Source organism: Dendropsophus ebraccatus, chromosome 15 (assembly GCF_027789765.1).
Source record: "Dendropsophus ebraccatus isolate aDenEbr1 chromosome 15, aDenEbr1.pat, whole genome shotgun sequence".
Classification (NCBI taxonomy): Eukaryota; Metazoa; Chordata; class Amphibia; order Anura; family Hylidae; genus Dendropsophus; species Dendropsophus ebraccatus.
In genome coordinates, this window is record NC_091468.1 from 71895213 (window position 1) to 71917755 (window position 22543).

The window sequence follows — 22543 nt, forward strand, 5'->3', positions numbered from 1 at the left end:
AAAACTTTTTATTTTATTCTAATCTTTTTCTATTTTCTGACTGTAATTGCTGGTTATTTCCCTTTTTGTACATTGTTATGGGGGCGGCCATCTTGCCTCAGCTGCTGTTAACAGCATTTAGTGACATGCTTTACTGCAAGACTAATGGACATAGACGACTATATACACTCTGTCCTCTTGAGATGCTTGTGAGACATTACTGAGCGCTCTGTGACCTGTGAAGAGGTCATTCCACAGGGAGCTGCTGTTGTCTCCTCTATCTACTGGTGTCACTTTATTTATACAATAAGTCCTTTACTGACGACTCTTTCCCTTTTGAAGGGAACCTGTCACCTGACATTGCGGCGCAGAAGCTGAGCGCGTTGTATGCTAATTACCAGAGATGAGTCCGATGCCCATAGAGAATGACTGGAGGCGTCATTCTCTATGGGCATCAGACTCCTCTCTGGAGCATGTGCGCACGGCTGCCAGCAGGGATGTCTCCGTTCTGGGACTGAGTCCAGGAGGGGGTACTTGCAGCAAAGGGTAAGTATCTGGGGCTGCACCGGGGGGTCGGACGGCCTCTGCGCCCCAATGCCAGGTGACAGGTTCCCTTTAATCCTGAGCCTAGATCTTACAAGATACCATGACACTGTGGGATGGAAGGGGCAGCCCCCCACTTATGCTGCACAGTTAGGTTTTCTTCTGTATTGGTGGTGTATATGAATTATTTATTATGTCCATATGATAATAATTTAGCATTGTTCTGATTACACTGGAGCTGCTGTCCTAGGACTTTGTGTTCTGCACAATGTCATCCCGAGTTAGTAGAGACGAAGTGGAAGTTTGGAGCTATTATAGTGATCTATGTATATGCAGCACCATGATCTGCTTCTATCCCGCTGATATGTGAGAAGGGATTGATATCTACAGGTTATTGCTGTAATGAAATTCTACAATATGCTGGTGTGCCGTGCCCTTTTTATGGGGGGGGGCACTGCCGGGTGACACCTGCCGCACACGTTTTGCAGTCTTTTTATTGCAGCCTTTGACAGCTCTGCAAATGTTATCCATGAAGTCTGATAATGAGAAGCTATATAACAAATGTCACCGGGTGCTTCATATTTACTGCTGTGCTTATGTCTCGGTTATCACACTGCAGGATAAGTACTGTAGTGCCGCTACCCATCCGCTGTACTGCCGCTACCCATCCGTTGTACTGCCGCTACCCATCCGTTGTACTGCCGCTACCCATCTGCTTTACTGCCGCTACCCATCCGCCGTACTGCCGCTACCCATCCGCCGTACTGCCGCTACCCATCCGCTGTACTGCAGCTCAGGGCATTGCTGCGGCTCTCTGACATTGGGAATCATTATAATATGAGAAGTTATGTTTTCTGGCTGGATAAAATTAAAATAAAAAGATGCATGATTTTAAAAAAAAATGTGTTAGTAGCTGAGCGCTACGGTGTTTTGGGGGGAGGGGTAAGGGGTAAGCGGCAGGGAGAGAGCTCTGGCTGCGGCTTATTTCTCCCAAAACAATCGGAAATCACTGAATCTCCTGACTGAGATGATGTCAGTGGAGGTGTCCGTTTCAGGCCTAGGGCATAGAAGCTTTAGGCTCCGCCTCATTGACACTGCTCCTCCCTATTACAAATGTGTGTTTTTTTACACCAAAGGTGGCACCAGGACCAACTAAATCCCCATGATGGGAAAGGGCTTAAGTAATGGTACCTGTGGTTTGGGGGAGGTTAGTTGTGGGTGGGTACAGATTTGCTTTAAAACGTCCCTTCATCAATGACAACTGTTTCCCGATTTTTATTTATTTTTTATTTTTTTTAATGTTTTTTTTTCCGTAGCCAATGAAATCTTCTCCGCAAATGCTGTAGCTCTCATATAGGTGAATAGTAGTTCAGCTAGAAAGTGTTTGACCTGAGAGCACTAGACTGAAATGCCATGTGAGGTTCTTCTGTTGTTCACTTTAAAGTGCGACTGTCTGAATGCAGGTTGTGTAACGTTGGCATTTCCCAAGGTCTCTTCTCAGTAAAACAATACACAGGCTTGGAAGTGTTTAAAAAAAAATCTGCAGTCCATTGTTACCTTAACAGAAAGCACTTTGCCGTTTGTCTTCCGTGGCCGGAGGTTGTTCTAATACGTTCTGAGTTCTTCATTGTGGTACGAGAACTGTAAGCGTTCACAGCAAACCTCTCTATTAGCCCAAAAATAAATGTTACCGCTTGGATCATAGAAAGTTTTGGTCCTCTCATAGTGATTTATGGCCTCTGGCGACTATGTATTTGCATGCACCAATCACCGCTGTGGGTGGATCCATTGGTAAGCTAATGGTGGTAGGTTGGCCAGACTTGCATGCTTGGATCAGCCTCCAGGTAGGAACGGGAGGATAGGTCCAAAGTAGAGATGAGCAGAAAAACCCCGTCTCAACCTCCCAGAGGAGAATAAAAAAAACTTGCTGGAACTTTTAGTTCATGTACAAATGGACATCAAAGTCCATAAAATGGAGAACCCCAATGTGTTTCGGAGTGACCCCCCCCCCCCACCACCACCACACACACACACACACTCTGAAACCTGTTGGAGTCCCCTGCTTTATGGCCATCGATGTCTGTTTTTACATTAACCATTAAAATTTCTGCAAGTCTTATGGGAGGAGCTGGAGGCGTTGATTCTTTATATGTTAGATTTTGAGGACAGCTGGACTCCCCCAATACACATTACTTTGTAGACGAGATTGGTTGACTAGCATTAATATTGACCAAGAAATTATGAAGGAATTCAGTATTTTAGGTTAATTACCTTTTTTTAAGTCTTCAGACTTGGCTCACATTGGTGTGAACTGTGGCTTAAGTGTGAACCGGCCTAATGAACCCTTTCCCTTTAATCCATGGTAAAAAGTCTTTGGAAGTTCTAGCCTGGGAATGGAGGTCCTCCCGTGGTACCTTGTTCTGGCTGAGTGACTCCCTAAGTACTTGGGTTAGATGTGTGAGATGAGAGCAGGGACGTGTGAAATCCTATTAGGCGCTCGAGTGACTTTGTGTTCCCTTATGTTCTGTTTATCAACATGTAACAACATATGAGATGGAAATTATATGATTATGAGTGGGGATTCCGGAAAGACTGATGCATTACATAAGGAAGTCTGGTGTCACTTGTTACCCTCGGAATGGTGGAAACAGAAGATCAATGTCACAATGCCATGCAGTGCAATGGAAAACCAAAGTAGAATCTACGGGGACATTTACTATCCTTGTGCCCCTGGTGTATGCCGGCCATATCCCCTGCTCGCCTGATGGGTAGAGAGGAGGTATGGCGCCAGATCTCACAGGAGCTTAGCAGCAGGTGTAGGTGTCTGTCCCCGTCATAGACAGGTGCAGGTCAGGCCGTGCATGCAATTGTGCCTCTTAGGGATGCCTGGTCACACAGCAGGTAGAAAGTAAGTATAGACTGCTTGTGCAATCTGGAAACTGACCCCAGTATATGAAGATTCTAGACCCCTATATATGCATATCTGTGCTGTCAGTTTCTGTGGCTGTACTACCTATACAAGGATTGTTCTCACAGCCCGGCCACATATAGGCACTGCACTTGTCTGTGTTCTTGCCCGACTCCTAGGACCCTAGGCAACAAAATCTGCTTGCCCAGAGTTCAGTTTCCGGTCCTGGAGAAGTCTGCTGACCACCCACAGGCCCTTATCCAGAGACGTGTATTTTAGAAAGACCCTTGAGGTTCTTCCTTGGACGTTACTGTACCCCAGTTCTGTACTGAAGTAATTGATATAGCCTGCAAATCTGTCTATGGAGCCTGATACCTATTACCGAACGCCCCTCTCGTATCCGCCATCGTGCAGCCCACTCGTTCTCTCATTCGCTCGTCTGATTTCCTTTCTATCCACTTCAATGGAATCTCATGATAACCTCCTACTTTAAGGTGAGGAATAGGAGAGAACTTTTCTGGCATCCATCCCTCCCCCGGATTCATCGCTATCTCTCTACCTGCCGCCTCTCCCTCTTGCCAAATCTAGCTGATATTTCAACACCTACAAAATTAAAAAGCTTTGATACAGGAGAAGTTGTCTGTAATCTGTGCTAAAGAAAGTTACTCCAAAACTTTAAATTAAATGAATTATTTTTTGTTTTGCCCTCAAGTTTCCCGGCCGGGTGCAGTTTCCATAGTTTAGATGTTATATATGCAATAAATTACTTTAAAGGGAAACTTTATCTTACTGTTATCTCCCTATAGCACACAGGGAGCTGAGGATGGAGGGAAGTTTCTCCATAATAAGTAGCAAGTCGTAGTGTCTATCCTTGTAATTCCACCTCTGGAAACACTTGGACGACCAAGTGTCTCATTTCATTCTACACTACTGGAATGGTTTATACAAGCTGCTGTGTATGACATTGTGTAGTCATCAGCTCTCACTTGTACTATATAGATGGACTAAAGAGGCGGCTTAGGGCCCCTGGAGAGATGGAGCCTAATAAAGGGGATCTAAGGTTAGCATGGAAAGTAATCTGTAGGCTATTTCATCACTTATTGATCTAGGGAGTTCCAAGTCACCCATTCTTAGAATAAATTTACAAGATCACTTGTGAGACTCCTTCACCTGAATGGAGCTGTTTTGTAGTTCTGTCCGAGATCACGGCCGTGCATAGAAGAGCCAAAGGGACCTTAGTTTCGTGGTCAGACCCCCCTTGATTATTATAATATGGTATATTCTAGCGATATGCCATGACGTTATATGATGGGAATGCACTATTAAAGGGGCACTCTGGAGGAAGCACTGATGTGTATGTCCTGCAGGAATTGGTGCTCTCTGCTGCCACCTCTGTTCATGTCAGGAACTGCCAGAGCAGCAGCAAATCCCCATAGAAAACCTCTCCTGCTCTGGACAGTTCCTGACATGGACAGAGGTGGCAGCAGAGAGCACTGTGGCAGACTGGAGGGAATACACCACTTCCTGCAGGACATACAGCAGCTGATAAGTGCTGGAAGACTTTAATCTTTTATATACATTTATTTGCAAATGTGTATAACTTTCTGGCGCCTGTTTAGTTAAAACCTGTTTGTTTGTTTTTTCTCTTGAGTTCCCCTTTTAAGATGAGAATTTACTGTGCGAGTGGTTAGGGGTGCGGTGGTGTCACTTTTGCTATCTTTGCTATGACTCTTTGTTCCCCTGGTTATACATATTGTAGATATCATTTGTGATACATTCTGCTCAGAATCGGTGACCTCCTGTCACTCTTGTCTCCTCACTTCTGTAGACCTTTGTTTGCCCTCCCATTGTTCTCACAGAGATCCAGCGGAGCGTCCCTTTTACTTTCTCTACTCTAACATGTGTCTTTTCCCTTTTAAAAGCTGCGAGCACTCAGAAACATTGACTCACTTGGAAAAAACTCGCCGTAAAAAGTGAGCGCTGCTTATCTGATTGGACAATCCCATCTTGGCTTCCCTGATGGGAAATCTCTGTACAAGAGCCAAGGGATCGAATGTACTGCTGGAAAATAAACCTCCCCTTCTACTTCTGAGGCCGGGAGGGTTTGCTGCAGCAGAATGGAGCCACTCGCCGGCCGTACCCCCTCCGGAGGCAGAAAACTACCCAACAGCTGGATCTCCTTCACTATGACATTAGATTCATTTCTGATATTTTAGTGAAATTATTATATTATCTCCAGTTTGTGCAGTTTATCAGATTATTGTGGGAACTCTTGATTGATGAAAAGATCATTGGTGGATAGAGGAGGGGAGATCTCAACCCACCATGACATCCATAGGTTCCTATCTAAATCTAACATCTTATTCCCACTTCGTCTCTGTAACCTTAGTTGGACTAAAGATGGCGGCACACCTTCAATAACTGACGGGGTAAAGATCCCATATTCCTGTCCTCCCCATACAGAGGAGTGTGTAACACGGCTGAGCATGCTAAGCCACAGCCAGAGAGCTCTGACTATGGCTTATCTCTCCCAGAATAAAGGGGTTGGGTGGGGATTTTCCATCTTGCCTGAATTCTATCTCCACCGACATTATATATCGATCAGGAGAGTCCCATACACCGCATACTGACGGCCGAAGACACCGTGAATGGCAGTTACGGCCAACAAATGTACAAGGTGTATCAGGACCTTTTAAGGGGTAGTTCAGCAAAAACATTCTTTATGTCAACTAGTGGCAGAAAGTGACAGAGATTTGTAGTTTATTTCTATTATAAAATCTTGTCTTCCAGTACTTATCTGCTGTATGTCCTGCAGGAAGTAGTGTATTCTCTCCAGTCTGGAGAGCAGGAGAGTTTTTCTATGGGGATTTGCTGCTGCTCTGGACAGTTCCTGACATGGACAGAGGTGGCAGCAGAGAGCACTGTGTCAGACTGGAGAGAATACATTACTTCCTGCAGAACGTACAGCAGCTGATAAGTACTTGAAAACATTTTTTTTCTCTCCAGAGTACTCCTTTAATGTTATTACTGTGAAGTAGCTTTGGATTCCCACACACCTTTATGCCTTACACAAATTGACTAATTTACAGAACTGGTTCCAGAATCTTTATATTTTTTCATATAGTTTGAGTTTGTTCATTAGTTTTCCTCATGGATAAGTGTCCTGTTGGTTTCTCTCCAACCACAATCTAAGCAGAACATTAGTGGAGCCGCCGGACTCCCTATGAATACAGCTGTGGAGCGCGCTCTGTGTATGTAACACCAGTAAGGGTGGCGGAGTTTGGCCCCAGTGTTATGGAAATGAGAAGAATGTGAGAATCTATTGGATAATGACATTGTACAAGTCTGTTCCCATAGACATTCCTCCTGTGAACGTCCAGGTTATTACCAGGGGCAATGAGGCCACTTGTCATACCGTTTGCACAGTTTACGGCCGTTCAGATGACACAATCTGCTTTTATAGCAAAACCTGTCCAAAAACTCATCAGCCAGAAGACCACACAGATTATTATTTTATATTCTTTGTATATTGATATCCTGTGTATACCTTAAAAAATGGTTTTCATTGTAATTTTGGGTCGTCCTCTAATAGAGGTTTCACTGTGCGAAAAGGACTTAAAAGGGTAGTTGAGCAAAAAAAATAATAATACACCACTTCCTGCAGGACATACATCAGCTGATGAGTACTGGAAGCCTGGAGATTTTTTTTTAATAGAAGTAAATTAGAAATCTTTGGCACTATCTGACACCAGTGGATTTGAAAGAATTTTTTTCTGCACTACCTCTTTAGTATACACTACATGTGATGCACATGGCAGGCGCATAGATGATGTACATTTCTTCCAGCATATACAGAGACAGACATAGGCCATATTATTTGGAAGGGATAAATCGGGGCCAACATGCCGACTCAATTAGAAAATACAGGTGGATCTTACATCTCTCTGCACATATACACACTAATATAAGGCCTGACACTGCTGGGTGGGGGTATGGTGGGAGAGAGGAGGAGGACGGAGACCCCAGGAACCTGAAGACCATGATGTCTTATAGGCTGAGAGGATCAGGAAACCATGTCTGCCGCTATATGAGACTGCTCTGATATATACTGCTGCTATATGAGACTACTCTGATATATACTACCGCTATATGAGACTGCTCTGATATATACTGCTGCTATATGAGACTGCTCTGATATATACTGCTGCTATATGAGACTGCTCTGATATATACTGCTGCTATATGAGACTGCTCTGATATATACTGCCGCTATATGAGACTGCTCTGATATATACTGCTGCTATATGAGACTGCTCTGATATATACTGCCGCTATATGAGACTGCTCTGATATATACTGCTGCTATATGAGACTGCTCTGATATATACTGCTGCTATATGAGACTGCTCTGATATATACTGCCGCTATATGAGACTGCTCTGATATATACTGCCGCTATATGAGACTACTCTGATATATACTGCTGCTATATGAGACTACTCTGATATATACTGCTGCTATATGAGACTACTCTGATATATACTGCTGCTATATGAGACTGCTCTGATATATACTGCCGCTATGTGAGACTGCTCTGATATATACTGCTGCTATATACTGTGGTCACCGGGGGATTTATGATGCTCTGTTCTAGAATTCTGCCCAGACCTGTTCTGCTGGAGTTATTGAGTGTTACACGCTCTGAGCTGGTATAGGCTTTAACTACTACTTTACCTGTATCCTGGCGTTAATTGTAGTAAACAAAGAGCGTGGTGTGGCCACGCCTCCACCTGCACAATGCCACGCCTCCTCCTGCATAATGCCACGCCTCCACCTGCACAATGCCACGCCCCTTTCTGCTTATTTGGTGAGCGAGATTTGACCAATGAAAAGTGTACCACTCGGTGCAGACCCTAATAAATATTCCCCTCACCTATAGAGCTCACAGTGACTGCTCTACATGACATAAGACATCACGTTATCTCCTGCAATATCCCCATTTAGAATAATAGAAGCTGCATGAAATTGTGATTTTCACGCAGATTACGTTTTAGGGACGTTTATTTTACACACAACATTCAGCTTTATAGTAAATTTGTTATATTTAAATTATGTTGCTGTAGTAACTAATAATAAAAATAATAATAAAAATAATAAATAATAAATAAAATAATAAAAAAAATAATAAAAAATATAATAATAATAATAATATATATATATATATATATATATATATATATATATATATATATATATATATATATATATATATATATATATATATATTCTTTAATGATGATATAACAAGCACCGTTCCATCATTGCGGCTAATATCTCATAAATCTCAAAGTACAACATGGATGGAAAAGAGTAATGTAATAATCCAAACAGGATCAAACCAGAAAGAGATGAAAACAATAGTAAGGAGGGAAACAATAGTTCAGGTCCACAACAATTGCAGATATGATGAAAGCCGACAATCCAACATTGTCCAAGGAAATCAAAGAGGAGAAACCTAAAAAGGCAGCGATGACGTTATAGGAGGGAAAAGTGAGTGGGGGGGGGGAGGGGGTAACAAGTTTCTAACATTTCCAATATATACCTTTTCCCCTGTCTTTTTTATTTTGCTGTGGTTCGGCCCCCCCCCACAAGGTGATTGTTGTGGCAGAAGTGTTAGGGTCTCGGCGGCGTCTTGTACTTGTAGGCAGATCGGCTGAGACGGAATTCCGGGAATTTTGCCCTCTGGATTACAGATGCCTAATGACACAAATAGTTATTTGTTCTGAGAGAAATTCCTCTTCTATATGTGGTGCCGCGCGTGGTGCTGGAATCGCTGCATTTTTTAACCCTAAAGACATTGAAGCACAATTCCTACTTACAGAATTAGCCGGATAGTTGCCAATACCCATGGGGGGGGGGGGCATTGTGTATTTTTTGTCCTTTGTGCGTTCCCTTTGTTCTGTACAGAAATGTCCCCAGGTCACTTATACAGTTGGTGGATAATGACTTATTTTACACTTTGCTTCTCCATCGGGTTCTGAGCACTGAGAGCCCGTCCCATTACCTGCATGGTCTATAATCTTCAGTAGAGACAAATCCCACCTGTGTACAGCCGGTCACTGTCAGAATCAGTCCGATCACATCAGGGTCACATGGCATCAGTTATCCAGGAACGTCTCCCCCTGTATCGCTGATCTCCTGAGGGGTGGACGGCATATTACAAAACGACAGCTTCCCTTTAAATCACCAACTATTGGATTGTCTGATTCTGCGTTATGTTCGTGCAATATAGTTATATACTCTTATTTATAAAATGTCCACTTGCCCTGTTCCCACACCAGATTTTCATGTTTATGTAGAAAATAGTATGTTTGCTGTGTGTGTATGTGGGTATGTGTGCGAGTGTATGTATGTGTATATGTACCGTATGTCTGTGCATGTTTGTGTATATCTATCTGTATGTATGTATGTATGTATGTATGCGTGTGTGTATGTGTATATGTATGTATGTGTATATATATGTGTGTATGTGTGTATATATATATATGTATATATGTATGCGTGTGTGTGTGTATATATATATGTATGTGTGTGTGTATGTACCATATGTATGTGTATATCTGTGTGTGTGTGTATATATATGTATGCATGTGTGTGTATATGTACCATATGTATGTGTGCATGTATGTGTATATCTGTATGTGTATGTATGTATATATATATATATATGCATACACACATATATATATGTGTGTGTGTGTGTATGTATGTGTTGTGTATGTATGTGTATATGTACTGTATGTATGTGTGCATGTATTCAAGTTTATATGTATGTGCGTGTATGTATGTCTATTTGTGTGTGTATGTGTGTGTGTGTGTGTATATGTACGTATGTGTGTATATATGTATATGTATGTGTGTAAACTCAAGTGGTTGTCGGTTCTTGTGCTAACTTGTGTCTTCTTTTTTTTTTTTTTTGTCAGATGAACATAATGATGTACAAAAGAAAACCTTCACAAAATGGATAAATGCCCGTTTCTCTAAGGTAAGCCGGATTCTTCTTTAGCCGGTTACACTATAGCTGGACGTGTGTCTGTGTACGGGTCCTCAAGTAATACTCTGTGGTCTTACAATGTGTTGGATCTGCATACATGTATTAGATATGCACAGAGATAACTATCTCGGGGCGTAGACTCTGCCAGTGAGGGTGTGACCCAGTGTTATATATATATATATATGATGTGTGTGTGTATATACATATATATACACACACACACACAATATAGGAAGCTGTGAGGGGTGAGCAGATAGAAGGGAGGGGGGGTCCGCCGGCTTCCACTGCTCTCTATAATATGTTCACTTTTAGTCGGTGAACACAACTGTGTAAATAAGCGTACAGTGGGTGAGTACACCAGTTACATGGAAGAGATGATTGAAAATCATTGTGTTGTTGTAGGAATTTCCTGAGAATGCCAGAGCCGTGATGTATTCTGCTCCCACACCCAGCACAGCCCGCTCTAAGCCGTCCCTCAGTTTTCCATCGCTCGCTCCAAACAGTTTTATTTCATTTATAAATAATTGAACAATTTATTTTACTTGGTTGGGAAAGATTTAATGCAAAAATACATAAATACTCATCCAAAACAATGCACTAACTGTGTGCCTACATGGAACACACACACACACCTCACCCCCCCCCCCCCCCACACATACATACATACACACACACATACATACACATACACACACACACACACACACACACACACACACGTACATAAATACTCATCCAAAACAATGCACTAGCTGTGTGCCTGCATGGAACACACACACACACACACACACATATATATATATATATATATATATATATATATATATATATATATATATATATGTGTATATGTATATACACATACACGCATATACACATACACACGTACATATTATTATTATTATTAATTTATTTATTTATAAAGCGCCCTTAGTTCCAGAGTGCTATACAATAGATAGGCAACAGGCAGGAACAATACAAGATCAGAAAACATTACATAAAGGCAAAAGACAGACTGGTACATGGGGGAAGAGGACCCTGCCCGCGAGGGCTCACAATATATACATAAATACCCATCCAAAACAATAATGCACTAGCTGTGCACTTAGATGGAACACACACACTATATATATATATATATACATATATATACACTCACTGGCCACTTTATTAGGTACACCATGCTAGTAACGGGTCGGACCCCCCTTTGCCTTCAGAACTGCCTCAATTCTTGGTGGCATAGATACAACAAGGTGCTGGAAGCTTCCTCAGAGATTTTGGTCCATATTGACATGATGACATCACACAGTTGCCGCAGATTTGTCGGCTGCACATCCATGATGCGAATCTCCCGTTCCACCACATCCCAAAGATGCTCTATTGGATTGAGATCTGGTGACTGTGGAGGCCATTGGAGTACAGTGACCTCATTGTCATGTTCAAGAAACCAGTCTGAGATGATTCTAGCTTTATGACATGGCGCATTATCCTGCTGAAAGTCGCCATCAGATGTTGGGTCCATTGTGGTCATAAAGGGATGGACATGGTCAGCAGCAATACTCAGGTAGGCTGTGGTGTTGCAACCATGCTCAATTGGTACCAAGAGGCCCAAAGAGTGCCAAGAAAATATTCCCCCCACCATGACACCACCACCACCAGCCTGAACCGCTGATACAAGGCAGGATGGATCCATGCTTTCATGTTGTTGACGCCAAATTCTGACCCTACCATCCGAATGTCGCAGCAGAAATCGAGACTCATCAGACCAGGCAACGTTTTTCCAATCTTCTACTGTCCAATTTCGATGATCTTGTGCAAATTATAGCCTCAGTTTCCTGTTCTTAGCTGAGCGGAGTGGCACCCGGTGTGGTCTTCTGCTGCTGTAGCCCATCTGCCTCAGAGTTGGCCGTACTGTGCGTTCAGAGATGCTCTTCTGCCTACCTTGGTTGTAACGGTTGGCTATTTGAGTCACTGTTGCCTTTCTATCAGCTGGAACCAGTCTGCCCATCCTCCTCTGACCTCTGGCATCAACAAGGCATTTCCGCCCACAGAACGGCCGCTCACTGGATGGTTTTTCTTTTTCGGACCATTCTCTGTAAACCCTAGAGATGGTTGTGCGTGAAAATCCCAGTAGATCAGCAGTTTCTGAAATACTCAGACCAGCCCTTCTGGCACCAACAACCATGCCACGTTCAAAGACCCTCAAATCACCTTTCTTCCCCATACTGATGCTCAGTTTGAACTGCAGGAGATTGTCTTGACCATGTCTACATGCCTAAATGCACTGAGTTGCCGCCATGTGATTGGCTGATTAGAAATGCAGTTGGACATACATACATGCACACACGCACACACGCATACATACATACATACATACATACATGCACACATACATACATACATACATACATACCTACCCATACAAAATAATGCACTAGCTGTGTGCCTGCATGGAACACACACACACACACACACATATATGCATATACACATACTCACGTACTCCAGTCTTCCAGTACTTATCAGCAGCTGTATGTCCTGCAGGAAGTGGTGTATTCGCTCCAGTCTGACACAGTGCTCTCTGCTGCCACCTCTGTCCATGTCAGGAACTGTCCAGAGCAGGAGAGGTTTTCTATGGGGATTTGCTACTGGTCTGGACAGTTCCTGACATGGACAGAGGTGGCAGCAGAGAGCACTGTGTCAGACTGGAGAGAATACACCACTTCCTGCAGGACATGCAGCAGCTGGTAAGTACTGGAAGACTGGAGATTTTTTAATCAAATCTTTGACACTTTTTGGCAGCAGTTGATTTGAAATATTTTTTTTTGTGAACTGCCTCTTTAATGATGAGCTATGAATAATCCATTAAACTCTGCACCCTAGAATTGCCCTAAGCCAAATTCAATAGCAACCCATTGGTTCCAGCTCCCGGCTAGTGACAGAGCAAGTGGCAGGGTGAATGCATTACATATGGTTTCATTGGGTAGAAGAGGAAGCCGTCTCAGCAAAGACTACTATCCCCCCTGTTACTGTAAGGAGGACGAGCTGGATGCAGAACACATTTTTGTGCAATAGCCAGAACCATATAAATGTTTGAAAACATCCTGTATCTGTTGTATCCCAAGAGCCAGCTGGCTGGGAGACGGCCTGTAAGTGGTCTCTGTGTCATCCACACCGGCTGCACAGACAGGACCTGGAAGCTGTGAACGGCCATTTATCTGTGTCACTATAGCCTGCCCTGTAATACTGAGGCTATGGCAATCCCTACTGCAATGGAGCCTGTGCTGAGAGCAATGACCATGGGATTCTCGCATATGACTGAAGTTAAAGGGACGGTGTCACCTACATTGTCTTTTACTGATTGGAGTCAGATACTAAAACTTCTTCTTTCATTCCAATCTGTTTCTCTTTTCTGACTGTAATTTTATTTTATTTCTCTTTTTGTACATTGTTATGGGGGCGGCCATCTTGCCTGGGTTATTTTTAACAGCATTTAGTGACATGCTTTACAGCAAGCCTCATGGGCATAGAGGACAATAGACAGACTCTGTGCCCTTGATATGAATGTGAGATTACTGAGCGTGCTCTGTGACCTGTGAAGAGGTCATTCCACAGGGAGCTGCTATTGTCTCCTCTATCTACTGGTGTCACATGATGCTGCAATGCTCTACAGATCATTTTACTGCAGCCTCTTCTTATCACCACAGACACAACAGGAAGTCTCAGCTTAGTTTGCAAGACATCCGGATTATTACATTGTTTGGTGCGATACCCCTAATTTCAGGGGGCAAGTTCAAATGGCCATACGCTTCTCAGGGTCAAGGAATTTTATATATATATATATATATATATATATATATATATATATATATATATATATATAAAATATATATATATATATATATATATATATATATATATATATAAGGTCTTGTATCTATGACGATAACCATTTTAATAAGACAGGTTTGGTAGATCGTCTTCTATCAGTGCGGCCCCCAGAATCTTCTCTGCCCCTCTGATATAGAGAGATGCTTCTCAGGTGCCTCGGCTTCTTCTGGCTGAGAAAAAGCTCGGAATCCCATGTTCTAAGCCAAAACGACTCTTCCAAAAGGGGATATGAACATATGATGTGGGGAATCCCATCCAGCCCTGAGATTACATTGTGTCATTTTGTAGTCTCGTCTTTTGCTTCATCTCCACAATAATACAACCTATTGTCTTTGTGGGAGCCGAGGATTCTCCCATGATTACGAGTTATCCCCTCAGTATACGGATGTGCTCATGGGGGCCTGATGGCAGGGACCCCCGGCAGTCTTGAGAACGCGGTTGCACGTTTTCTGTGAGGATGGAGCGGCGGTCGTCCCTGTGTACCACGGCCACATTTATCTCCGTCTGGGCCACTCTCTATGGGGCTGCTGGAGATGACAGGTACAGTGTTGGCTCCAGCACTTCCTGCAGAGAATGAATGGAGTGATGGTCACCTGTGCCCCCTTTTCTATGGAGACTCCCAGGTCCAAAAAGTTCAATCTGTAATATACAGTCAGCTTACAGGACCGTATATCATGGACGTCTGAATACGGCCCGACTTTTCTTAAAAATCACTCGATCACCGACTCCTCTTTGCTATACTGCAACATAATGCTGATAAATGTGCCTGAACTGGCTGCACTGTGGTGGGAGTGACCTAGACCATAACCTACTATGGATGGCACGTGGGTGGGGGGAGGGGGTGATACAATAAGGGTTTGTTCACACTGAGTAAATCAGGCAGAATTCTGCAGCGGCATCGCACCTGTCTGTGTGACACTGCTTCTCTGTGGGAGAGCGCACGCTCCTCTGCTCTCCGCTCAAAGAAGTGACATGTCACTTCCTGGAGCAGAGAGAGAGCAGCAGCAGCGGCAGAGCGTACACTCTTCCATAGACGGGCCATGGCACACTAAGGCAGGGGGAATTTACTCAGTGTGAACAATACCCTAAGTTTGCAAGCTGCCATGTGAATAGAAACTGCTAATGATGATGACAAATCCCGGGAGGGGGGGAATTACATTCAGGAGGTAACACTGTGTACCTTTTAGTACCAACACTGGTATTTCCACCAGGGACAGCTGCCTGGGAAGTTATTGGCGGTTAAAGCAAAAAGTATTAGTTTACCTTTCAGGCGCAGTGTGGATCCTCTAGAGCAGTGATTTTCAACCAGCGTGCATAGTCGGGTGTGCCGCGGGGAAAGTTCCCCAAACTATGGTGCCCCTGTGTTTTGTTCCCCGGCAATGCGCAGCGATCAGTGACGGATTTTAATGTGGGGGGTTGCGTGGTGCGCTGCGGCGGGCCGTGATGCACGCATCCAATCAACGTGTGCGCTACGGCCCGCCGCAACGCACCACACTCCTGGTCTCCGCTGATTGGAGGAGCACGTCCGGGCCCTACGGGCGGCCAGTAGGTGAGGCGAACAGCAGCGGCGACCATATCGGAGGAGGTGAGGAGGAAGGGGGTGAGAGAAACAGCAGAGAGAAGCAGAGGGGAGAGAAGTTTGATGGAGAGAAGCAGGGGGGGGGGAAGAGGTATGGTGGAGAGAAGCACAGGAGAGAACCATGGGGGAGAGAAGCACAGGAGAGAACCATGGGGGAGAGAAGCACAGGAGAGAACCATGGGGGAGAGAAGCACAGGAGAGAACCATGGGGGAGAGAAGCACAGGAGAGAAGCATGGGGGAGAGAAGCACAGGAGAGAACCATGGGGGAGAGAAGCACAGGAGAGAACCATGGGGGAGAGAAGCACAGGAGAGAACCATGGGGGAGAGAAGCACAGGAGAGAACCATGGGGGAGAGAAGCACAGGAGAGAACCATGGGGGAGAGAAGCACAGGAGAGAACCATGGGGAAGAAAAGCACGGGGGAGAGAAGCACAGGAGAGAAGCACAGGAGAGAACCATGGGGGAGAGAAGCACAGGAGAGAAGCAGGGGGGAGAGAAGCACAGGAGAGAAGCAGGGGGGGGGGGGAAGTATGCTGAAGCGAAGCATGGGGGAGAAAAGCAGGGGGGAGAAGTATGGTGGAGAGAAGCAGGGGGGGGGGGAAGTATGGTGGGGAGAAGCAGGGGGGAGAAGTATGGTGGAGAGAAGCACAGGAGAGAAGCAGGGGGGGGGGGGAAGTATGGTGGGGAGAAGCAGGGGGGAGAAGTATGGTGGAGAGAAGCACAGGAGAGAAGCAGGGGGGGGGGAAGTATGGTGGGGAGAAGCAGGGGGGAGAAGTATGGTGGAGAGAAGCACAGGAGAGAAGCAGAGGGGGGAAGTATGGTGGGGAGAAGCAGGGGGGAGAAGTATGGTGGAGAGAAGCACAGGAGAGAAGCAGGGGGGGGGGAAGTATGGTGGGGAGAAGCATGGGGGAGAAGCAGGGGGGGGGAAAGTATGGTGGGGAGAAGCAGGGGGAGAAGTATGGTGGAGAGAAGCACAGGAGAGAAGTAGGGGGGAGAAGTATGGTGGAGAGAAGCACAGGGGGGAGAAGAAAACAGGCCCAGGTTTCACACTGAGTGAGTATAAATACATTTAGAATCTATATTAACAACTATATGTATAATATGTACTGTTTTAGAGTCATTTTGTGCCATTTTGGTTCTTGGTGTGCCCCGGGATTTTTTAAGTGTAAAAAGTGTGCCACGGCTCAAAAAAGGTTGAAAATCACTGCTCTAGAGGAGGCAGATAGGCTCACAGAGTGCGGGTAAACAGCTCGGCTTCTCTCCCTGTCCTCTGTCCATAGCACTAGCTAAAGGCCCTATCACACAAAGCGATTATCGGCTGTACTTTGCCAATAATCGCTTCATATAACGGAAGGAAACGATCAGCCGACGTGCAGGCTGAAAGACAAACAAGAAGCATAGCGGCGATCTCCTGCCGTGTAATAGGAGCGGCGGCAGCAGCAGCTATCTCCTATGGGCTCCCTGCACACAGCTCCCCCGCAGGTCTGCACTCGCTTGCTCTGGAGATCGCTCTGTGTAATAGGGGCTTAAGCCTCACTTCCCCAATGAGCGCGCTCGTCCTCTCGTCTGTCACTATCTATGACAACAGCTCAACAAGAAGCAGCGGGCAGCAGTGTGCAAGGAGGCGACTAGTGGCCGAGTGTAGTCCGGGGTCCGTCAGACGCGATCTCTTTCCAACAAGCGCAGTGGTTGTGCCGCTCACTTGATGAGGCTAGCCAAGAAGAAATTACTGAGCAAGACTTAAAGACTTCATAAATTAGTAGCTTGAGTGCGGTTTGTCCTTAAATCACCTGAGTTTTAAATAGTTCTATTAATCTTATTCTGTGAGACTGTCAGCAGACCTAAAATACAGGGCATACAAGGAATACAGGGCGTACAAGGAATACAGGGCGTACGGGGCATACACGGAATACAGGGCATACAAGGAATACAGGGCATACAAGGAATACAGGGCATACAAGGAATACACGGAATACAGGAAGTACAGGGAGTACAGGGCATACGGGGCATACAAGGAATACAGGGCATACAGGGCATACAAGAAATACTGGGCATACAAGGAATACGGGGCATACAGGGAATACACGGAATACAGGAAGTACGGGGCATACACGGCATACAGGGCACGTTATCCAAATGCTAGAAAACTACAAGAAGATAGAACTCTGCCACCTGTCCTAATATCTGATGATCGGTTATAGCTGGAGGTCACAGCCGCCACAATGCCAGGGGGGTTCTTCTTGTAGAAAGCAGAAGACAAGTGTTTTCTTACACAGAGGCACAAAACCTTGATGGTTACTCACCGTTTTAGTGGTGCATTAAGCTTCTTTATTAAATGAACAATTCCTAGTGTAACATTTCTTTTTTGCCGGTCTCTACTGGAGGTCCTTAGAAGTCTATGTTAAAGTTAGAATGCACTGTCTTGGTGGACCATAATAAAGAAGCTATACTTACCCATCCCGGTACAATGCCACCCGGTACAATGCCTCCGCTCTCCTCTTTCTCCCGGTTTCCTTTTGTCCTGATAATCTGGCAGGAAGTAGCCGCTCAGCCAGTGACTGCTAAGGGGTCCTGTCCCTGTCACTGACTGACCAAGTGGGACCGAGTCAGGCTGTGACAGGAGGCCGGCAGGTGTCTGAGTGGTGGTGCTGCGCTACAGGGATGGGTAAGTAGAACTTCTTTATTATGTTCCCACATCTCCCTGCCCCCTGTGATTTTTTTTTTTTAATTATTATTCCCAGAGTTCTCCTTTAATAACATTTATAACACTGACATTTTAAAATGTTTTTCATGCATTTTAAAATCCAGAAAACTTCCCAGTGTGAATGGACCCTAATACAGCACTTCAGCTTGGATATGAAATACTCCCAATAACATCTTAGGAAAGACCACTGGTTTCTAGTTCCTGAATACTGCAGGCGAAACTTTCCCAGCCTGGGATTATAAGTGGTTTGAAAGTCGTGAAATAGTTATCTGTCAGCATGGAAACCGGGGAAAGTTTAGGTACACGTTCTAGATGAGGAGTGGAGGGGAATGCGGCTTTTTTTATGATGATACAGAATGATAGAATTTTTCTTGTTTTATTACATTTTTACAGAAACTGTAACTGACGCTATAGCGAGACATAGGAGTCAACAGAGACTTTTTTTTTTTATAAGCTGCTGTATGTCCTGTAGGAAGTGGTGTATTCTCTCCATTCTTACAGTAATTATCAGCAGCTGAATGTCCTGCAGGAAGTGTTGTATTCTCTCCAGTATTCCAGTATTTATCAGCTGCTGTATGTCCTGCAGGAAATGGTGTATTCTCTCCAGTCTGACACACTGCTCTCTGCTGCCACCTCTGTCCATGTCAGGAACTGTCCAGAGCAGCAGAGGTTTTCTATGAGGATTTGCTGCTGCTCTGGACAGTTCTTCAGTACCCAGAGTATGAAATGACCCATGGTTTTATATTTAACTCAGTGTACTTCTATTGTTTGTCTTTTTTAAATGTAACATTGGCGCCTTTCTCCCCCCCAAAATTGTGGGAAGATACTGCGTGTGCACAATTTAAAAAATAGACTAAAATTCTTGTTATTCTAGTTTTATAATAAAATAAAATTATCAAAAGCTTTTTATTACAAATTGTCCCCTGTTTGGGTTGTGCGGCTTCTGTGCAGAATCCTGTTCACAGTCAGAATCTGAGAAATTAACGTCTACAATGTTTTTTGCTCTCATCCCATACAGAGCGGAAAACTACCGATCAAGGACCTGTTCGTAGATCTTAAAGATGGAAGAAAACTGCTGGATTTGCTGGAAGGTCTGACTGGAGCGTCACTGGTCAGTAGATGATGGCCCCCCAGACGGCAGGCAGTGTCCCCTGTGATGGGCGGTTGTGGTTGGATGCTGTTTGGTTGTGCAGTATATCATTTCTCCGTCTTGGCCTTTATCCTATGAATCCTTCCGGCACATTTATACCATTTATACCATGTGGCCGCAGGTGCCCGATGGAGGAGACGACATCTATAAGTAATCAGCCCAATATAACGGGATATGACAACACAGGAAAGGTTACGATTCTCGGGTTACATTGGATTATTGTCGGTGGATTCTGGGCTTGTCATCCGGCTATGACTATATCTAATGGGACCACCAGGCTAGCCTGGAGCATACGTTGTATTGAATTTTTTTTTATTAGTTTGTCATTTATGCAAAAAACATAGCTTCAGCTGTCCCACCTTCTGTCATAAAAACTAACCTTTAACTCCAACCAAGCCATGCATGCATCTTTAAGGGGTACTCCAGAGGGAAATGTTTTTAAATCAATTTGTTAATTTCTTCTATTTAAAAATCTCCAGTCGTCCAGTACTTTTCAGCTGCTGGATGTCCTGCAGGAAGTGGTGTATTCTCTCCAGTCTGACACAGTGCTCTCTGCTGCCACCTCTGTCCATGTCAGGAACTGTCCAGAGCAGGAGAGGTTTTCTATGGGGATTTGCTGCTGCTCTGGACAGTTCCTGACATGGACAGAGGTGGCAGCAGAGAGCACTGTGTCAGACTAGAGAGAATACACCACTTCCTGCAGGACATACAGCAGCTGATAATTACTGGAAGAGTGGAGATTTTTAAATAGAAGTAAGTAACCTATTCCCTCTGCAGCACACCTTTAAGATGCATGCATGGCTTGGTTGGAGGCACTGGAAGACTGGGGATTTTTAAGTACTTTTACAAATCTGTATAACTTTTTGACACAAGTTAATTTAAAAAAAATTCTCCCAAGTTCCCCTTTTATATTTGAATTAGGAGTGAAAAATGCCAGCCAAACCACCTGTTTTATCAGATATTAAAAAAAAAAAAAAAAGTCCATGATCTCCAAGCGCGCTCGGTCAGATAACCGCTGACTATTGTGCAGGCGGCAGGAGGTAGTCTCACTGTGTTAGATAGTCGGCATGATGTCATTTTCTACCTATTCCCATGTGAGACTAGATCACTTATTATATCTGTAGGGAATGATGGATTCCATCATCGGAAAGCCATCATAAATGTTAGCTAACATACAGAGTGCAGAAGTCATGTAGGAGCCTGTCTCCTCCTGTACAGATACCAGCCTGTGTGATACATTGTGCCAGGTAGGTCGGAGGCTGCAGGGATGCTCATCAATGACGCTAGGTAATCGCCATCCCAAGGACTTCTATGGCAAATACTAATATTATCATGGACCATATACTGGAAAATATGTGGTCATAAATATAAAAAAAATAAGTTCTGTTATCTGTTCTGTGTCTTTTATTTCGTATTTACTACAGTGGAAATATGTTATTTATCAAGGGTTGATCTCAGGAATTATATCTCTAGGGGAGGGCAGGGGAGCTGGATGCTTCATCTACCCATCCATATTAATAAGGGTAGCAGATAGCACATTGTATGGAACCTGGGAGAACCGGATGATATCGTACGTCAAATGTAGTCTAAACGTGGTGCCCCTTGGTCAGTATGTGTCTGTATTGGTCAGTATGTGTGGTTGGTATATGTCTGTATTGGTCGGTATGTGTCTGTATTGGTCCAGTATCTGTGGTCAATATGTGTCTTTATTGATCAGTATGTGTGGTCGGTATGTGTCTGTATTGGTCCAGTATGTGTGCTTGGTATGTGACTGTATTGGTTGGTATGTGTCTGTATTGGTCGGTACATGTGGTCAGTATGCGACTGTATTGGTCTGTACATGTGGTCAGTATGTGACTGTATTGGTCGGTATGTGTCTGTATTGGTGTGTGTCTGTATTGGTCAGTATATGTGGTCGGTATGTGTCTGTATTGGTCGGTATGTGTGGTCAGTATGTATCTGTATTGGTCAGTGTGTGTGTGGTTGGTATGTATGGTCGGTATGTGTCTGTATTGGTCAGTATGTATGGTCGATATGTGTCTGTATTGGTTCGTATTTGTCGGTATGTGTCTGTATTGGTCAGTATGTATGGTCGGTATGTCTCTGTATTGGTCAGTATGTATGGTCGGTATGTGTCTGTATTGGTCAGTATGTATGGTCGGTATGTCTCTGTATTGGTCAGTATGTATGGTCGGTATGTCTCTGTATTGGTCAGTATGTATGGTCGGTATGTGTCTGTATTGGTCAGTATGTGTGGTCGGTATGTGTCTGTATTGGTCAGTATGTGTGGTCGGTATGTGTCTGTATTGGTCAGTATGTGTGGTCGGTATGTGTCTGTATTGGTCAGTATGTGTGGTCGGTATGTGTATGTGTGGGCGGTATGTGTATTATTGGTCAGTATGTGTGGTCGGTATTGGTCAGTATGTGTCTTTATTGGTCAGTATGTGTGGTCGTATTTGTATTGGTCGGTATGTGTCTGTATTGGTCAGTATGTGTGGTCTGTATTGGTCAGTATGTGTCTGTATTGGTCAGTATGTATGATCGATATGTGTCTGTATTGGTTCGTATTTGTCGGTATGTGTCTGTATTGGTCAGTATGTATGGTCGGTATGTGTCTGTATTGGTCAGTATGTATGGTCTGTATTGGTCAGTATGTGTCTGTATTGGTCAGTATGTGTGGTCGGTATTTGTCTGTATTGGTCAGTATGTGTGGTCGGTATGTGTCTGTATTGGAC

The 22543-nt window shown here is 44.2% G+C and overlaps 1 protein-coding gene across 4 annotated transcripts in view; it reads left to right on the forward strand.

Moving 5' to 3' along the window:
* Positions 1-22543, forward strand: part of UTRN (utrophin) — a 410412-nt gene that overhangs the window by 44181 nt on the left and 343688 nt on the right. For all 4 annotated transcript variants that reach the window (XM_069954241.1, XM_069954239.1, XM_069954240.1 and 1 more), the window contains 2 exons: positions 10414-10475; positions 19677-19769. In XM_069954241.1, coding sequence (XP_069810342.1) covers positions 10414-10475; positions 19677-19769 — 155 coding nt within the window. The remainder of the gene's footprint in view (positions 1-10413; positions 10476-19676; positions 19770-22543) is intronic.